Source organism: Peromyscus californicus, unplaced genomic scaffold (genome assembly GCF_007827085.1).
Source record: "Peromyscus californicus insignis strain IS unplaced genomic scaffold, ASM782708v3 Scaffold_12__1_contigs__length_115047231, whole genome shotgun sequence".
Taxonomy (NCBI): domain Eukaryota; kingdom Metazoa; phylum Chordata; class Mammalia; order Rodentia; family Cricetidae; genus Peromyscus; species Peromyscus californicus.
In genome coordinates, this window is record NW_026294413.1 from 110,407,991 (window position 1) to 110,425,365 (window position 17,375).

General features: G+C 45.5%; 1 protein-coding gene and 1 long non-coding RNA gene across 3 annotated transcripts in view; one reads left to right on the forward strand and one right to left on the reverse strand.

Annotated features, from left to right (window-relative positions):
* Ptprg (protein tyrosine phosphatase receptor type G) overlaps nucleotides 1-17,375 on the reverse strand; it is a 703,625-nt gene that overhangs the window by 132,956 nt on the left and 553,294 nt on the right. For both annotated transcript variants that reach the window (XM_052734133.1, XM_052734134.1), the window contains exon 7: nucleotides 1,738-1,895. In XM_052734133.1, coding sequence (XP_052590093.1) covers nucleotides 1,738-1,895 — 158 coding nt within the window. The remainder of the gene's footprint in view (nucleotides 1-1,737; nucleotides 1,896-17,375) is intronic.
* Nucleotides 11,843-14,647, forward strand: LOC128107769 (uncharacterized). Its single transcript, XR_008217211.1, has 2 exons — nucleotides 11,843-12,127; nucleotides 13,342-14,647. It is a non-coding gene; the product is annotated as an uncharacterized LOC128107769 (long non-coding RNA).

A 17,375-nucleotide genomic window follows, 5' to 3' on the forward strand; every position in this document is an offset into this window, starting at 1 on the left:
GTTCATCTTGGAGACCCTGGGGATTGAACTTACGTCATTAGGCGTGGGTGGCTACAAGTGGCTTTCCCAATGAACTATGTTAAGGACTCTAGATTGAACTTTTGACAAGGAACACGTGCTTTCTAAAAAGTCTCTCCTTCATCCTGTCACCCCTCGGGATGTGATTTAAGGGCCCTCACTTCTCTGGTGGCTCTCTCTCCTCAGCCAGTGTGCCAATTCCAGTCTTATTTCACCAGTTTCTCCCCATGATGAACTGCGTGGCCTGCATCCCATCTTCCGAGGAGGTCAGCCCAGACCCAAACCAAAGGGCAGCAGTGTAGCAGCAGGTCACATGGTTGGGTCCTCACACGGCACCCGATGCCTTTATACTCTCATGCCCTTCGTGGGCCACGTCTGGGCAGGGCCCATCTCTCAGTGCCTTCGTGTCACTGACCCAGCTGACACACATAAGAAGCCTGTTCAGTGTGGCCCCCGGGAGGCTCAGGCATACCGGGCCCCAGATGCTGGCACCACTGAGAAATGAGAGACAGGTCAGGAGGATGCCAGCCCACCAAAGGCTTACCACCGATGAAGTCACAGTGCTGTGCCTTTGGTGTCATGTCCCCACATGTCCTTGCCGCCAGTTGCTTTCTGGTCATGATGGGGTAGGTTGTTTCCTTCCCCATATCCTGTCACCCAGGACCAGAACAGCAAACCCAGCCAACCACAGTAAAAACATAACTTTGCTCCTTCATGTTGGTCTGCTTAGATATTCTGACAGTGAGAAGAAGTGAGGGCCAGAGAGCTCAGTGAGCAACGCATTAGTCATATTTCTTTATGCATATGGATCTGTTTTCTCAGCTGTGGTAGACTGGGTACTCAGAGTATGATACTGAGAACAGACACCATGGCTTTGCTACCAGTGGGGTCCTGGAAGCCACTGACCCCCCACTGTCTCTATATCCACCATAAAATCAGGGTCTAAACAGTGTCTGCCTTCTAAGACCATGCATGGGGAGACACACAGGAAGAACAGATGTGCCTCTGATGTAAGCTTTCACTGTGGACCCACTATTATTTCCCCAAGACCAAATCCCAAACAACACCTCATTTCATGTCTGCAATTCTCAGCTGGTTAATCTTCAACTGAAAACATTTTTTTTTCATGTTTAAAGCTTATCGATTATACCACTTTTACAAATTTTGTTCTTTGTCAATTTCATGCATGTATAATGCAGATTCTGAATACTGTAACCCACCCCATAATCTCTAATGTCACTTACATCCCTATTATTTTCTCTGTTCCCTAAAGTTCCTTTTCCACATTTGTGTCTCTTCACTTATTTATTCTAGAGCCACCAAGTTTAACCAAGACTATCTCTGTGACCATGGGTTTGGAACTACCCATTGAGCTTGTTGGGGTCCTTGGTGAGTACGCAGCTGAATCCAGTGATTGCCCCTTCTCCAGAATCCATCAGCAGCCAATAGGGACGGGTGGGGCCCTGCAAGCCTCTCCTAAATCCATGCCTGACTACTGACAGGCCGGGTCTGTGCAGGCACACTGCCTGAAGCCACGCTGCCATGGGACACTGATGGCACTGGTTATGTCACATCCAGAAGACAGCATTGAGAAATCCTATTTTATATTCTGCTATTCTTGGGTTTAGAACTATATGAAGAAATCAATAAAAAGCAGAGAATTAAACCAAACCCCGTATCAGTCAAGATGGAGAGCACAAGTGGGAGCAGACTGCTCACCTGGTGGTAGGAGATGGGAACAGGCCTCCGGAAGACAATCCACTCCACGATTTCACTACACGGCGGGGTGGTCAAGGAGCCTGTGTACCGGTAGTAGCTACCCAGGGACGCGGGCAGGAGGTCTCGGAGGACGAAAGGATCCAGGAAGGTCTCCTTCTCTGTTTGGGGAGGGGGGAGAAGATCACAACAGTATCATGTATCACAGCATGCCTCTGATACAGAGCTCAAACCGCAGGCGCACTCAGATCCCACCTAGCCTGTCCCTCGGAAGCACAGCCACCTGGTGGCAGGAGGACCTCAGAAAATGAGGCAGGCAGCCAGCCGGGATGGTGAAGACAACAGTACCACTGCACTTCTTATAGACAAGGTTCTCCACGAGGGAGGCGAGGCGAGGCGAGGCGCAGCAGGGTGGTCCCTCCCACCCCAGGGATCAGAACACTCCTCGTGAAGATTCTAACAAGTGCTGCAGAAAAGCCCTTCCCAATCTTGCTCTATTTACCACAGAAGCCTTCTCTACCTAGCACCTATAAACTAACAACCAGGAGAGAAAAACATGGAATAAAATGAGACAATTGCGAAAACAAACAAAACAAATGAACAAACAAACAAAACCACCGATGCGCTAATGATACTAACTTCCCGAATGGGCCACTCCCTTTGCGATGAATTCAGTCAACCGATGCCTGTTAGTTTCCACAGTCACTTGACTGGATTAGAAACAACCAGGGCATTACCGAAGCACACCTTTGGGGGTGTCTCTGAGAATGTTTCCGGAGAGGATTGAATGGGGCAGGGGAAGCCCACCCACCGCACATGTGGGTGGTCCCACTACATGGTCTGGAGTCTAGGACTGAATAAAATAGAAAAAAAAAAGAAAGACGAAAACAAGCTGAGTGTTGGCATCCCTCCCATCCATTTTCTAGTCAGCTAAGACAAGAGCAAGCAATCTCATGACCCCACTGCCACAGCTGCTAGCAGCTCCCTGTAATGCCTCCCCTAACGTAGCGGGCTGTACCCTCAAATCGTGAGCCACAGCAAACCCTACCTCCCGCCAGTCAGAGATTTTCACAAGAATGAGAAAAGCAGCTGGGTGTGGTGGCACACGCCTTTAATCCTGCACTCTGGAGGCAGAGGCAGGCAGATCTCTGTGAGTGTGAGGTCAGCCTGGTCTACAAAGTGAATTCAGGACAGCCAAGGCTACACAGAGAAACCCTGTCTCAGAAAAAAAAAAATGATGTGGGGGGAGGGGTGACTTATTGGTTAAGAGCACTGGCTGCTCTTCCAGAGGACCCGAGTTCAATTCCCAGCACCCACATGGCAGCTCACAATTGTCTGTACTCCAGCTCTGGGAGATCCAACACCTTCAGACCAATGAACAGAAAATAAAATTAAATAAATTGATTTTAAAAAATCGATGAGAAAAGGGGAATTATTCAAGGCCTATCCAGTTCCAGGTGAAGCCTAGACAGGGAATGTCTCTGGCCTTGAAAATGTTGGCCCTAGAAAGAGGCTGGGGAGAAAAAAAGGAAGGGAGGGAGGGAAGGAGATAGAGAAAGAGGGAGGGAGATAGAGAAGGAGGAGGAGGAGGGAATCCTTACTCAAACAAAGAGCAACACTATTTAGGCTGAGCCAATGACCCTGACAAGAACTGTATGTGGAAAGCAGGGCATGCTGCAAGTTGGTCTATGTCCGAGGTTACACAGCTTCGACCAAAGGACCTCAAACGAATTAGCTGAAAACTGGGGGGGGGGGGGGGGGGGGGGGGGGGGGGGGGGGGGGGGGGGGGGGACTGGGAGTGGGTGGGATTTCAGGCAGTGGGGACCGTGAGTGCAGCGCTGCCCAGGCACACAGGAAGAGCGCGCGAGAGAGGACCTGGCCTTGTGTTTGCCATGTGAGGTTTTTTTGGTTAACTAGACACAAGCCAGGGTCACCTGGGAAGAGGGACTACCAACTGAGGGATTGCCTGGAGCACACCGGCCCACGGCCATGTCTGTGACAGACTTCTGACTGAAGACTGAAGGGTAGGGAGGGTAGGCAGTCTGGGCGGTAAGCAAGCCAGCCCACATGAGCCGAGAGTGGCCCAGTCCAGCAGGAGTGCTCCGTGGTTTCTGCCCTGGCTTCCCTCACTGAGGGGTTACGAGACAACAGTGTAGGCCAAACAAACTCTTCCCCTCAAGCTGCTTTTTGTCAGCCCAGGAGAGCAAAGTAGGAAAGTGCCACGTCTGCGTAAGCTCACTCAGAAGCTGGCTCTGAAGGTGGGGTGGCTCTCCCCTTCAGACTCCCAAGCTGATTCTGTGTCCTCTACCGCTTCTTGTTTGTGGATGGGCTGTGACGGGAAGGACGGAAACAACCCAAGAGTAAAACCGCCGTGACTGTGAGGACACCCAGAAGGCAGTCTATTTCCGACAGACCACCACTGTCCATCCCAGAACGTAACTATGGGAGAGAGAAGGCGGAAGTCTGGCCATAGATGTTCGGCCATGGAGAGAAGGTTCAGCTGGGAACTACCCTGCTTGCCTCAACTTCCCCGGGTGGTCTCTGTTAGAGGCTTTGAGCACCTGAACTGAGGGTAATTTCCTGTTGTTTGCTCTTCCCCTTGTAAACTGTACACTTCTGTTTAACGAAGAACCACAAACTGTCCTGGACTATAAAATGACTAAACTATAATATATTATAAGAGCAAATTTGTTTAAACAGGGGCCACTCTACTCTGTCAGAGATTCTCTCTACTGGGGACTCTAGCTGACGGCCTCAACGGGAGCTTCCTCAGTCAATTTATGCTGGGTGTTTTATGTACCTGCTTTGACAATGTTTTGTTATCTACTATCTATCTATCTATCTATCTATCTATCTATCTATCTATCTATCTATCTATCTATCTACCTACCTACCTATCATCTATTTACCTAGCTATTATCTATCTATAATCTACCTATCAATTATCAATTATCTATCATTATATATTAGATATCATTAAATATCACCTATCATCCATCTATCATTATCATCTACCTATCTACCTACCTAACCTATCTATTATATAGATGTCTATCATCTACCTATCAATCACCTATCATTATCTATCTATCTGTCTGTCTATCTATTATCTAGATATTATTTATCACTTGCTAGTTTTACTTTAGCTTACTGTAAACTCAATAAACATACTCATTCAAAACTAAAAATACAGCAACCACATATCATTCTCTAGATTAAATGGAACAGTCTTATTATCCTCCCTACCAGGCTTAGTAGAGTATACACCTTTCTTTCCAAATCAGAGAAGGCTCTAGTTTCTATCTGCATCTCCAGGTAAGACCTGAATTTGAAACAGAAGCCCCCCTGCCCCCTGTTGCACTTACAGATGTCTGAAGGCTATCAAAGTCCTGCTAACGGTTTGCCTCCATTCCTAAGCAGCTTCCACCACAGCTCCCAAGACGTTGGTGGTGGACTTCAAGTCTTCGAGCAACCATTTAGACACACCTATGAGGCCTGCAACTACCTTCTTTCCATGGTTTGACAATACTCATGCAGAATACCCAGTACAGGCACAGTATAACTTCCACACTTCAGAAGTTTGGCAGAAATTGCAAGAACCAGTAGAAAGCAAATGTACTAAAATCACTGAAACTGTAATATTTTCTAGAAGAGATTTTTTTTTAACAAGACATTATGAGTTGTACTCTATATTAGGCAATATTCTATTCATATGCCAAAACACTTTCACAGCATTTAACATATGCAGAAGGTCCTGTTCTAAGAGCTTTGCAAACTTTACATTATTTGATACTTAACTCCATCAAGTCAGTCCATTATGGACTCAATTCCCAGAGTCTACAATGTCAAACCAGGGAGCTAAGAAACAGGCCATTGTAATTCCTAGCAGTTCACCGGTCTACAAAGTATGCACTTTTGTGTATGTACATGTGTGTGTGTATGTGTGCATATGTGTCTGTGATGCATGTGAATGCTTGCATGCAGAGGTCGAAAGTCAGCCTCTTAGGCAGTGTTCACCTTGTTTTTGCGACAGGGCCTCTTGGGGCCTGGAGCTCCCCAGTCAGGCTGGGGTGGCTAGCCAGTGAACCCCAGGTAGAGACCCATCTTTGTCACCCTGCACTTGGATTACAAACACGCTCCACTGTCCCAGCTGTTTTTTACCATGGCTTCTAGGGATCATACTCCAGCTTGTACAGCCAGCACTTCCCTGACTGAACTATCTCCACAGACCACAAGTATACACTTAAAGACACATGAGCAATGTGAAAACCAAGGCCCAGTGAAGCTAAACATGCACCCCCATGTCCTAAGAGGGCACAGTACAGCAGTCACTTAGGGAAGGTCAGCAAGAGAAGCCCATTCTCCTAGAAGCTTGATTTTTTTTAAAAGAAAAGATTACCTAATAAATGCAAAAGTCTTTAAATCATAGGTTTTGCAATCAAAATCATGGGGGAAAAAAAGTAGTCCCAGTTGAACAAAAGGTGAAAATTAGAGGGCTTGCCTCTCCACCCCCTGGCAAGTCTGGCCTTTAATTTTATCTGGTTAGCAGGAAGCCAAATCACAGAGGCACCTATCAAAGTGTGCTTGGCTTGGACTGGTTTGGCTGGGAGAAGGACTATTTTGGCCTCTGCTTGCTGCCTCTGTGTTTCCTGGTCCATGCAACAGCCAAGACAAAGCCTGGAGCCCCCGAGGGTGTGTACAGGGCTTGGCATCGTGAGCGACAAAACTGCCACGTAGCTGTCTCCCTTGAGCAGAGGTGAACTGGGCATCACACCGGCCTGCACCAGGATCAACAGCTCCAAACTAGAAGATCAGAAAAACCTGCAGTTTTCCTCGAGGGGCCTAATCCAATGTCAAGTTTTCAGGAAAGCAGGCTGTGTATAGACCATCAGGATGAAACACGAAAATCCCGGCCAGCCGACACTGCCCCCAACTCCAGGAAGAGGTGATGGCTCTAACAAGAATGAAAAGATGAAGCAGCAACCTGGGTGGGGTGACGTAATATTGTGAGAGAACACTGGCTCGGCAGAAGCGAGATTCATGCGTCTGTGAGCTCTGTACGGTCTCATGAGAGCTACAAGTGTGGACCCTGCTGTATATTCAGAAGAGAGTCCCTGGCCTTGAATGTTTACCAGGTGTGCTCAGTTCTGTGATGGAGATGGTAGATGTAGCTAGGGGCTGGATTCCATTTCTCCCTTCGGTCCCCACTGCTCCACCCAGGAGAAGGCTTGGGATTGCCCTAAGTAGGGGCTTTGAGAAAGAGACTACCATTTCTTCTGGAAAAATCCCACTCAGGAGACCAGCAACTCTAACAGCAAAAAATGTAGCCACTATGTCCAGAGATGAGTTGGAGACCAAGGGTCACTCTCAGAACTGCTGATTTAGTCCAGTTTGTTAACATGACAATAGGGGAGATAAAGGCCACGGAGAAATACAGACCTGGGGTGAGAAGCTTGAGAAGAGCAGAGACTCGGGTATAGTTCCTTCCTAGTATTTGGAAAAGCAATGCCTTCAGGACCTACACCTCGCCTAGAGTTTCTTCTCTTTCAACTTAACTACTGGTGCCTTGAGGACACACGTTTGTCTGTGCAAAGAGAAAAAGCCTGAGCTGTGGAATGCAATGGTACCTAAAAGCTGTGCAACTTTAGGCAAAAGCTTTAGCCTCTCTGGGCTATTTCTATAATCCATAAAACAATAATCATGAGATGTTATACCCTTCAGGGTTGCTATGACAATTAAGAAGCGACTTGGTGTAAGGGGCTTAACAAAGTACCTCATCCACTGTAAGCCTCCATTTATCAAGGCAGCCCTTGGCTGAGGGCAGGCACGGAAGTGTCCCAGGCTAGCCTTTGCTGTGCTTCTAAGCAAGGATAGCAAGCATTCTCTGTAAAGCACCAGATAGTAAATATTTTAAGTTTTACAGACCAAGAGATAAAAATCAGAGATATCATGTTAAGACTTATGTAACAGAATCACTTCTACAATCTTATTAAGGACATTCTAAATTCTAATAATAACTGTATACACCCTTCAAAATATATCTGCATTAATGAGAAGACTGTAACTCATGTTGGGGAATAACAGTTTGCCTAATTAGAGATGCGGTGTAAAAGCTCAGGGGCTGTGCCGAAATTGGCAATGGAAAGGATTGGTTTTCTGTCCACAATTTGCCTACCTCTATCTTTAAGTTTTAGAAGAGGTCCCACAAAATGTGACACAAATGTCACCCTCATAAGCTGTAGCTGGAGTTTTCTCCAGTCCTGCCCAGCACCACGGACCCCACAACCTCTTATAAAATAATCACTCAGAAACTTATATTAATTAAACTGCTGGGCCATTAGCTCAGGCCTACCACTGTCTGGCTCTTACACTTAACTCAGCCCATTTCTGTTAATCTATATGTCGCCACGTGTTCCGTGTCTTCACCTGTTGTCTTTACATGCTGCTCCCTGGACGGCAGGCTGGCGTCTCCCCCAGCTTCCACCTCCCCGTCTCTCCTCTCTGTTTGTCCCGCCTATCCTATACTTCCTGCCTGGCTACTGGCCAATCAGTGTTTTATTTATCAATCAATCATAGCAACACATTCACAGCATGCAGGACATCCCACAGCAATAAGCCATAGCCAGACTTGCAAGAGGGTCAGGGAAGACATGCTATGTGCTCAGGCGCCATCATCACTTATTTTGTTTTTGGGTTTTGAGATGTTTTGCTATACAATGTGGGATAGCCTAGAACTTGGGAATGGAGGCACCTAACACGGCAGAGCTTCCAGTGCTGTCCACAGTCTGATTCAGTCACAGATACTGAACTAACAGCCCAAATGTGAGATTCCTAACGACAGGCTTGGGGAAGGTGAAAGAACACGTTTCCAGCTGAGAACCTAGCTCTTCATGAAGATCTTAATAATTCAGACACTAGGGAGTAGAGAGTCGTACTCCAGCCAAGCCACCTAGGCTAGCATTACAATTCAGCTTCTCCCAAAAAGCTACCAGGCTTCTCTCTAACTGATGTATCTCTGAGACAAGATAAAAAGATACTGGAGTCTGAACAGTAACCAGTTACCACTAATTAAGAGGTTAGGAGAGCACTTGGCATTGAGAGTGCCCAGAAACGCTGTTCAATGAAACTTGTTTGTCTTGTGATCTTATAGGAGCTGTGTGCTCACGCCCACTCAGAACTGCATACTTCCCCCCACTTCCAGACTAATTAGTAACTTGAATCCACAGCATTTTTATTGCACCCACTTACCAGTTGAGAAAAGCACATGAAACACTAGGCTTCGCCCACCATTCACTCCATTATGCCATAATAAGCAGGTACTGTGCACTACTAGATAAAAGAACTGAAAAGGACTAAGCCTCCTGTTCCACTTTCAAGGATCCCGGGTGCTGTATGCAGACAATATTATATTTTAATAATTAATTGTTCATCAAAGAAAAAAATGAGGAACAGGGATGCTAAATTCAAAGTTATTCAAATTGCAAAAATGAATAATGCATGACTTTTATATTAAATACACACTGTATTAAGTAGTCTACATTTCACCCAACTCTGTCTTTCATTTTTTAAGCATTTTGAACGACAATATGAATAATCAGTTAGGGGAGGTTTGTTTGGAAAAAGGAATACCTTATTTGAATGCAAATGAAGTATATTTGAAGATGATTAAATTTTTCTTATCAATTAGGAAATTTTGTATGAGGGCCTTAAAGTCATGGTCAGCCATTAAGTTCAGCCCAGCCCGGTTACCCTTGCAGCTTCCTCTCAACATTAAATTATATCTGGCTCATTCTGTTCAATTTCTTCTTTCTGATAGCAGTGCCAAGAGGCAATTTTTAATTAAAGAAAATTTGAAAGATTCAAACATGCATAATTGGATTAAAAATGTGATCATTAAAACATTAGATGATAATCATCTGATTGATTGCATTTTTCAGTGTGTTAATAACTTAATATTTGTAATGCTTTGGTTACATAGGGACAAAGAGGGTTCTTTATAAAACATGCTTAATAGTCAACATACAGAAGAGACCAGTGAGGTCATCAGGAACCGTGGGATTTGTCAAAGACGGCAGCACACACTGCTAGCCATAGAGAAGAGTGGGTGTTCAAAAGAAGCAAGAACAAGACAACATTACTTATTTTGTCTTCCTAACATGTACACTCCAGAGGAAAACCCAGAACATCTACAATGCCATAAATACCTAAAGTGGTTATGGAGGCCAAGGGAGAATGGTTTATAGGTTGGAGAACCTACCTGAAGAACCCAGATCCCCAGATGCAAACACAGAGAGGCCCTGGATAATGACATAGTCACACAACCCTACTGCAAAGCCACCTAGCCTCTTGATTATGTTAATGGTTTGACCAAGCACGGCATTTTAATTTAAAGTTGATGTTCAAATAAAACAAAAGAGAAATTATATGAAGATCACAGTTAGAGAAATGGATGTGGCACTTAAATTTCAGAAATTATATAATGACAAAATCCAGGACCATCTCAAGCAGATTCAGGGCTTGTCTCTACCTGTAAGGCCCTGGAGATCATAACTGACACAGTGATACATTCATATGGCTTCCTTTTGAACAACTCAAAGAGCTAATTCACAAAAGAGGAACAAGGTACACAAGAACCAACTGATTCAGACAACAAACAAGAAAGTGGTTGATGCCAGAAGGTGGCCCAGCAGAGTAGAATGAAAAGGCATCTCAGACCAGGCAGAGTGACATATGCCTTTCATCCCAGCACTCCAGAGGCAGAGATGGGCAGATCTCTGTGAGGTTGAGGCCAGCTGGGACTACAAAGAGAGAGAATGAGAGACAGAACGAAAGACAGAGAAAAAAGAAAACACATCTCGGAATTTAGTACAACTGGGCTCAAATCAATGCTCCACTATGGGAGCTGGGACAGCTCGGCTGATCTCTCTGAAGCCTCAGCTTTCCTATCTGGAGCAGCATTGTTATCTCCTAGGCAACTGCAGGGACAAAACAAGGCTACCTGTAGAAAGCACCAAGGCAGGGCTAAGTGCACAGCAGGTCAAACAGCTGGACAGATCTGCTTTGTCCTGTCCCCGCCTTCTGGCTCTTTACCCTAATCAAAACAGTACTGCTTACCACAGACCATCTTTACCATCAACATCTCCACTGTTCCCTTTCTTTTCTAGATCCTGTTGTCTGCAGCTCAGACTGCCTCGCCCTTGTGGTCCTCCTGCTTCAGCCTACTGAGTGCTGGGATCACAGGCATTCTTGACGTGCCTGGTTGCATTTCCATGACATTTTGTATGCCCCAGCAAAGTCAAGCGCCACGCATTCAGTAGTCAGGTGGAGGCAGATGCAGAACACTCCAGATGACATCACCACCTGTCCACAGCCCCCAAGTAGAAGTCAACAAGGGAGATGGTGGAGGAGGGATCACAGCTCACACTGAGTGTTTTCCATGTGCCAGGCACACTGTGTGCTGGAAGACAATGTACCTTCAAGATAAACCAAAGACCTCACCATACAGTGGAGAAAACTGAGCCACTGAGAAAGTAGGTGATTTTCTGTACATCTGGTCACAGGGAGAAATAATATTCAAAGCCAAGTCTTGTGCTCTTGGCCCTGGGGTGACAGTACTTCTCCTATTAATGTGACATATGGACAGGAGAGAAGCATGGTAGAAAAGTCACCCAAGGGAGACCAGTGGATCCCTGGAGATCTTTCTTAAACCCTTTGTTCTTTACATTTCATTGAAACAAGCATGTTTCCCTAAACTCCCATAGTCCTGGTTCAAATGCTAAAGCACTGACAAAGGAGGGTGGGTGAATGAGGACTTCTGAGGCCTTTTTATGTCTTAATGCTATTGTTAACAATGCTTTTTAGTGATAAAATAGCAATCACACAGCATCCGACTTCCTGGACTTAGCCAAGAAAAGAAACGGAAACAGTTCACATCTATGGTGGAGGTTTTGATAAACCCAAATCCAGGAAACTGGAAATGGCTTAAGCCTGTCTGTTTCTAGAAGATTTTGAGATCAAAAGCATTCAGATAGGCATCAGTCCTTCCTGGATCCATAAAAAGACAGGAGCCAATTAGCCAGGCACTGGCTGCTGCACATTTATAGCACACTTCAGGAAAGTTCCATGTAATTAAGTGCTGGAAACATAAACTTCAAACGGGAAATTTTGTCGCGTGTTATGATGCTCAAAATCACCAGTGAGCTGTAAATGTTCAGAGCTATCAGTGAGCCACAGATAACATAGCGCTGGCTTCCTCATTCAAAAGAGAGAAGATGATTTGAACGATTGCTTCAAGGTAAACATTCCAACAGAACCCTCATTAATTCGCTTGAAACACATTTGGAGTATGTGAGGATTGAGGAAAGATCAAAACCAAAGCTCAGTCTGTTACATGGTGAGTATTGACCCAACTAAGTATACTATCTGATCTCTCTCTCTCTCTCTCTCTCTCTCTCTCTCTCTCTCTCACACACACACACACACACACACACACACACACACACACACACACACCAGTGGATAGCGGCAGTGCCACGAATAAAGCAAACAAAATTCAAAATTCCAGCTTCCTCTGAGATAAGGCTGGCAAACTTTTTCTGAGAAGGCCCAGAGAGCAAATATTTAAAGCTTTGTAAGACTTATGCATTGCTGGTGACAACTACCGTCTGTACAACAAAAGCAGCCATAGATATCTGTGGACAAATGAGTACGGCTGAGTGATAAAACTTTATTTATAATGACAAGCAGTGGGCCAAGATTTGTGTGACCTAATAAAACTTTGAACAAACAAGCAGGAGGCTTGATTTGGTCTACAGATTATAGTTCCTTGAGTCCTAATCTAGAGTGCTCTGGGCAGCAAGCATCATTCCCCATGTCTGCCCAGCCTCAACACATTTATCCAAGGTAAATCATTATTCTCATTTTTCAAATGGAAATATTAACAAGAGACACAATCATTTGCACAGGATCACATAGCTTCCTAACTGGAGAGTCAGAACTCCAATTCAGGACAGCCTGAACTGACAAGAACTTCTAAAATATTCTCCATGTCTGCGGGGCTCCCATCAAGTGGAAAGTAAGAAAACACACTTATATTTTTGGACACGTGAAGCAACTTTGCAGACATATGAAACGTCAGTCTCGGTAACACCAGGAATGCCAAAGATAGAAAGGAAACTTTGAATGAGCATAAGACTGTCCCACATGCAAGGACTGTCTTTTTCCTTTGACCTCAGTGTCTTGCCTGGTGTTTCCTGGGCACTCCATGGTGGAAGGAGGAATGGACTCATCAAAGATGCTTAAAGCTCTGGGCACAAAACAAGCGAGATGCCTCAAACGAAAGGCAGCTCATCTCTGTGATGGCTTACTGCTGCATGACACAGGTGCCTATTTGCGTCCTGATCAGTGTTCCCAAAGTCTTCTTTCCTAGAATTTGTGCTTTGCTTCCAGAATTCATGCAGATATTTTCAGAAAGTTTAGCCATTTGGCCCCAGATAGTTACTTAAATATTTTTTTCTTTTTAGATATGAGCCCCAGTCATAACAATGATGGAGCAATAGCAATATATTAGAGTCCTCTGAAATACTTTTTAACCTGCTCCTTCAACAGAACCTATCTGGTGGGACTCTGTGAAGACAGAAACCTGCAGATGGGGCCACACACAGACACAGTGGCGACAGCCTGGGAGGAACAGGACCTTACAGCTGGACCACTTGTCAAGGTGTGTCAAGGTGTGACAGCTTCCCAGCATGTCTGCATCACCTGTCTGTGTGTCCTGTGGACTAAGCAGTTGACTGTCCAAGGGTTTTTAACAGATTCCATGATGCCTGTTGGGCTGGTCCGACCTTTCCTGGGTGTACAATGATCATGCAGCAACACAGAATCGAGGGGCTTTTTGTAGACTGTCACCTGCCCCCCTTTGTTGCTTTTTCCTTTTTCTAAACCCCAGGAGCAGAGCAGATTCTGGCATCTAAAGTTAGCTCTTGATGGTATGAGCCCGAGGCAGACACAGTTCTTTCACTGGTCTCTAGCCAATTAACATACAGAAGAAACAGCCTGGCCAAAAGGTTTTAGGAGAGTATTGTCACTCCCCTCGGCTTGCTGTGCGGTCTCTCACTTCTGAATTCTAATCATCCTCTTCTTTGACTGTAGAATGTAACGTAAAGGTGTGCAAAGCCAAAATGCCAATCACCCCAAAAACAGTCCCAGTGTGTGGCCTCCACTGGACTCCCAGGACACACTCCCTCTCCCACTCACTCCAAGAAGTGACCACATCTTTCATTTTGAAATAATCATTGTGTTGCTTTCCTTTCAGACTTACCACTGAAATCTTGTAAAACCTTGTTCCACTCTCCCTCAGCTTCCTGGTTATCAAATACGCCATGCTGCTTGATGGTCCACTCCTTTTCATTGTGGCAAAATGCTGTACTGTATGATTACAATAAGTTGTCTTCGCCTCACCTGCTAATGAATGGGCTTTGAGGCTTTTTCAGCATTTGGGTAATTGGAAGTAGCAATGCCACAAATATTCATCTGTTGCCAGGCACATTTCTGAATTTCTCTTTGCATGGTTTTCCAGAGTGGCTGTGCTAACGTATTATCACACAGCATGTACAAAAGTCCTGGGTATTTGTACCACAGCTAGCACTCAATACTTCTGGCAATTTAAGTATCAGACTATGCATGCTGATAGGTTTTTGTTGTTGTTTAAAGCTTTGTAGATGGGACATAGTTGAGAAATTAGTGTATCAAACACATGAACTATTTTTTAACTCACAAAGAGCCAAATGTACAAATCAACAGGGATACCAGGTTGAAATTGTATTATAACTAAGCAATTACGCTCTATGAGGTGTGTCCAAACACAGATGTGAATATGGCCCAACACAAAATAATAAACTTACTTTGGAAATCACGTAAGTTTTTGGTAATTTGCTTTTGTAAACGCAACTGTGTGATTCTCAGGTATGAACTTACGTGTGACATCATCATGTCTCATTTTGAAAATGTTGGCATACCCATATAAACAGGTAACAAAGGACATTTTTACACCCAAGAAAAGCCCCGAGCCTCCCCGCCACCTCACTCTCCCATTCTGACTTGCATCGCCTTGGACTAACTGGCTTGTTCTTGAGCTTAATATAAACAAGCCATGCAGTGTCTGTTCCTCTGTGCAGGTTGGTAAGTCGTCATTTTTTAACTGCCGTACGTAGTGGGCTACAACCTACTAGGCCATGGCTAGTACATATGTTCCCACTGCTGGACACTTGGTATTTCTAAGTCTTTTGTGTGGCTGTTTCTCTTGTGCACACACTTAACCCTGAGACTGCCAGATCCGAGAGTGAGGCTCTCGTACACTGCAGCTTTCTGAAGGGGCTCTTCTAACCAATTCACTACACACAGCCGTGAGATCACAATCTCGTGAGATGGAGCCTACCTGCTGTTTCAGAAACCCTCCAAGTCTGGGCATGTGTAGAACTAGAATTCATTCTTTATTGGTGAAGCATCAGTTGAGTCAGGTGCGATGTGAAAAAAACAGCGAATACACTGGCACTTGCCCTCACCACACGGCAAAGCTTGGCTGGGGGCTGTTAACTTACACAATTTTACTTGCTCACTCCACTTTCTGTTCGGGGCTTGGAATGACTCCAGCCACTATAGGACTTTGTCCACAGACTAAGTAGAAGATGTATCCTAGGGCAAGGGGAAAAGAGAGAGAAGCACAAGGCAGATGTGCCAGGAAAGGTGTTGCATGGCATCTTCCTCCGAGTTACAACATTCCCCTCACGGGGGAAAGTGGAGGCCCAGGAGCCCCGGGAGTGTAAACAAAGGTTTCATGTCTGGAGCACAGAAACTTGGGAGACTCTTGGGGGCAGCTGTTAACACTCTTAACAGTATGAAAGTGCGTACCAGTTGCTTGAGCTGGAGACTCTCACAAGCCAAATCCAGAAAGAAGGATATATTTGGATCTGGGAGCTGGCTGCATGGTGTACACAACAAGCTCAGGGTCACAGCTTTCAGAAGTCATCATCCATGGTGGAATTGATTTCTGCATATGCAGCTGCTTTAGAGTTGTCCCTGTTCCTTGTAAGTAAGCCCTCACTTACACTCCTGTTAGTAACCCCAATACAATGTTCACCAAATTGTTACCTTGGTCTGTCAAGTGAGTGTTGCATCTCCCCCAACTGTCTGTGGGGTGAGTGCATGTGAGTGTTGCATCTCCCCCAACAGTCTGTGGGGTGAGTGCATGTGAGTGTTGCATCTCCTCCAACTGTCTGTGCGGTGAGTGCATGTGAGTGTTGCATCTCCCCCAACTGTCTGTGGGGTGAGTGCATGTGAGTGTTGCATCTCCCCCAACAGTCTGTGGGGTGAGTGCATGTGAGTGTTGCATCTCCTCCAACTGTCTGTGGGGTGAGTGCATGTGAGTGTTGCATCTCCCCCAACAGTCTGTGGGGTAAGTGCATGTGAGTGTTGCATCTCCCCCAACAGTCTGTGGGGTAAGTGCATGTGACTGTTGCATCTCCCCCAAGAAAGTTTGTCGCAATGTTGTTTTGTTTGACAGGTCACTTGAAGATCTCCTGAGAGACGGGTCTGCCATCTTGTCCTACCCATAACTTCCACTGACAAGAAAAACTTGCCAGAGCCTCATTCGGGGGACATCTTAGAAGTGTGCTCCCAATGATCAGAATTTGTCCTTTCCCAGATAGCTTTCTTGGAAAATCCAGGGAGGGAGCAACAGAAGACGTTAGATAGAACAGCTATCCAGAAAATGGCCCGTGCAAAGTTTTGTTGTGTAGGGCAAATTGCTGTTTCTAATCACCCTTACATTTCTGGGGCAAAAAAGCAGCCCACCTCACATTAAGAAGGAAGAAAAAAGTGATGGCAGGTTAGGGGAGCTCGGGAAGGAGGGGCCAAGAAACCAGGCTCAAGAACCTAGTCATTGGCATCAGCAGGTTTCCATTCAGAAACAAAAGCACTGGGGAGGCAGAGGCAGGCAACTGTGTGTCAGTTTGAGGTCAGCCTGGTCCGAGGAGGAGGAGGAGGAGGAGGAGGAGGAGGAGGAGGAGGAGAAGGAGGAGGAGGAGGAGGAGGAGAAAGAATTAGAAAAGTGGGATATTTTGGTAATGAGAGAGAGGAAGTATCGTGTTTCCATGGATTTTGACAGTGTGTAAAATACATACAAAAAGGTGGTGGCATCTGTTTGGGTGGGTGCTTAAAGGCTCAATAAAAAACATGTATGCCCCAAAATTTAGGAAAAATACATACTTTCAGCATAGAACTAAATGCACATTTCTCAGTTAGGTAAAATGAGTTACATGCCAACATTTCTATAAGGCTGCACATGTACCCTGCATTTTGACATCAGAAAAGTGCAAGTAAGAAACAGCACTTCGCCGGGCGGTGGTGGCGCACGCCTTTAATCCCAGCACTCGGGAGGCAGAGCCAGGCGGATCTCTGTGAGTTCGAGGCCAGCCTGGGCTACCAAGTGAGTTCCAGGAGAGGCGCAAAGCTACACAGAGAAACCCTGTCTCGAAAAACCAAAAAAAAAAAAAAAAAAAAAAAAAGGAAAAGAAACAGCACTTCATGTGGCCTGTAAGCTTCTAGAGTTTATCCCTGCAGCCATGGAGAAAGATGTCACTGAG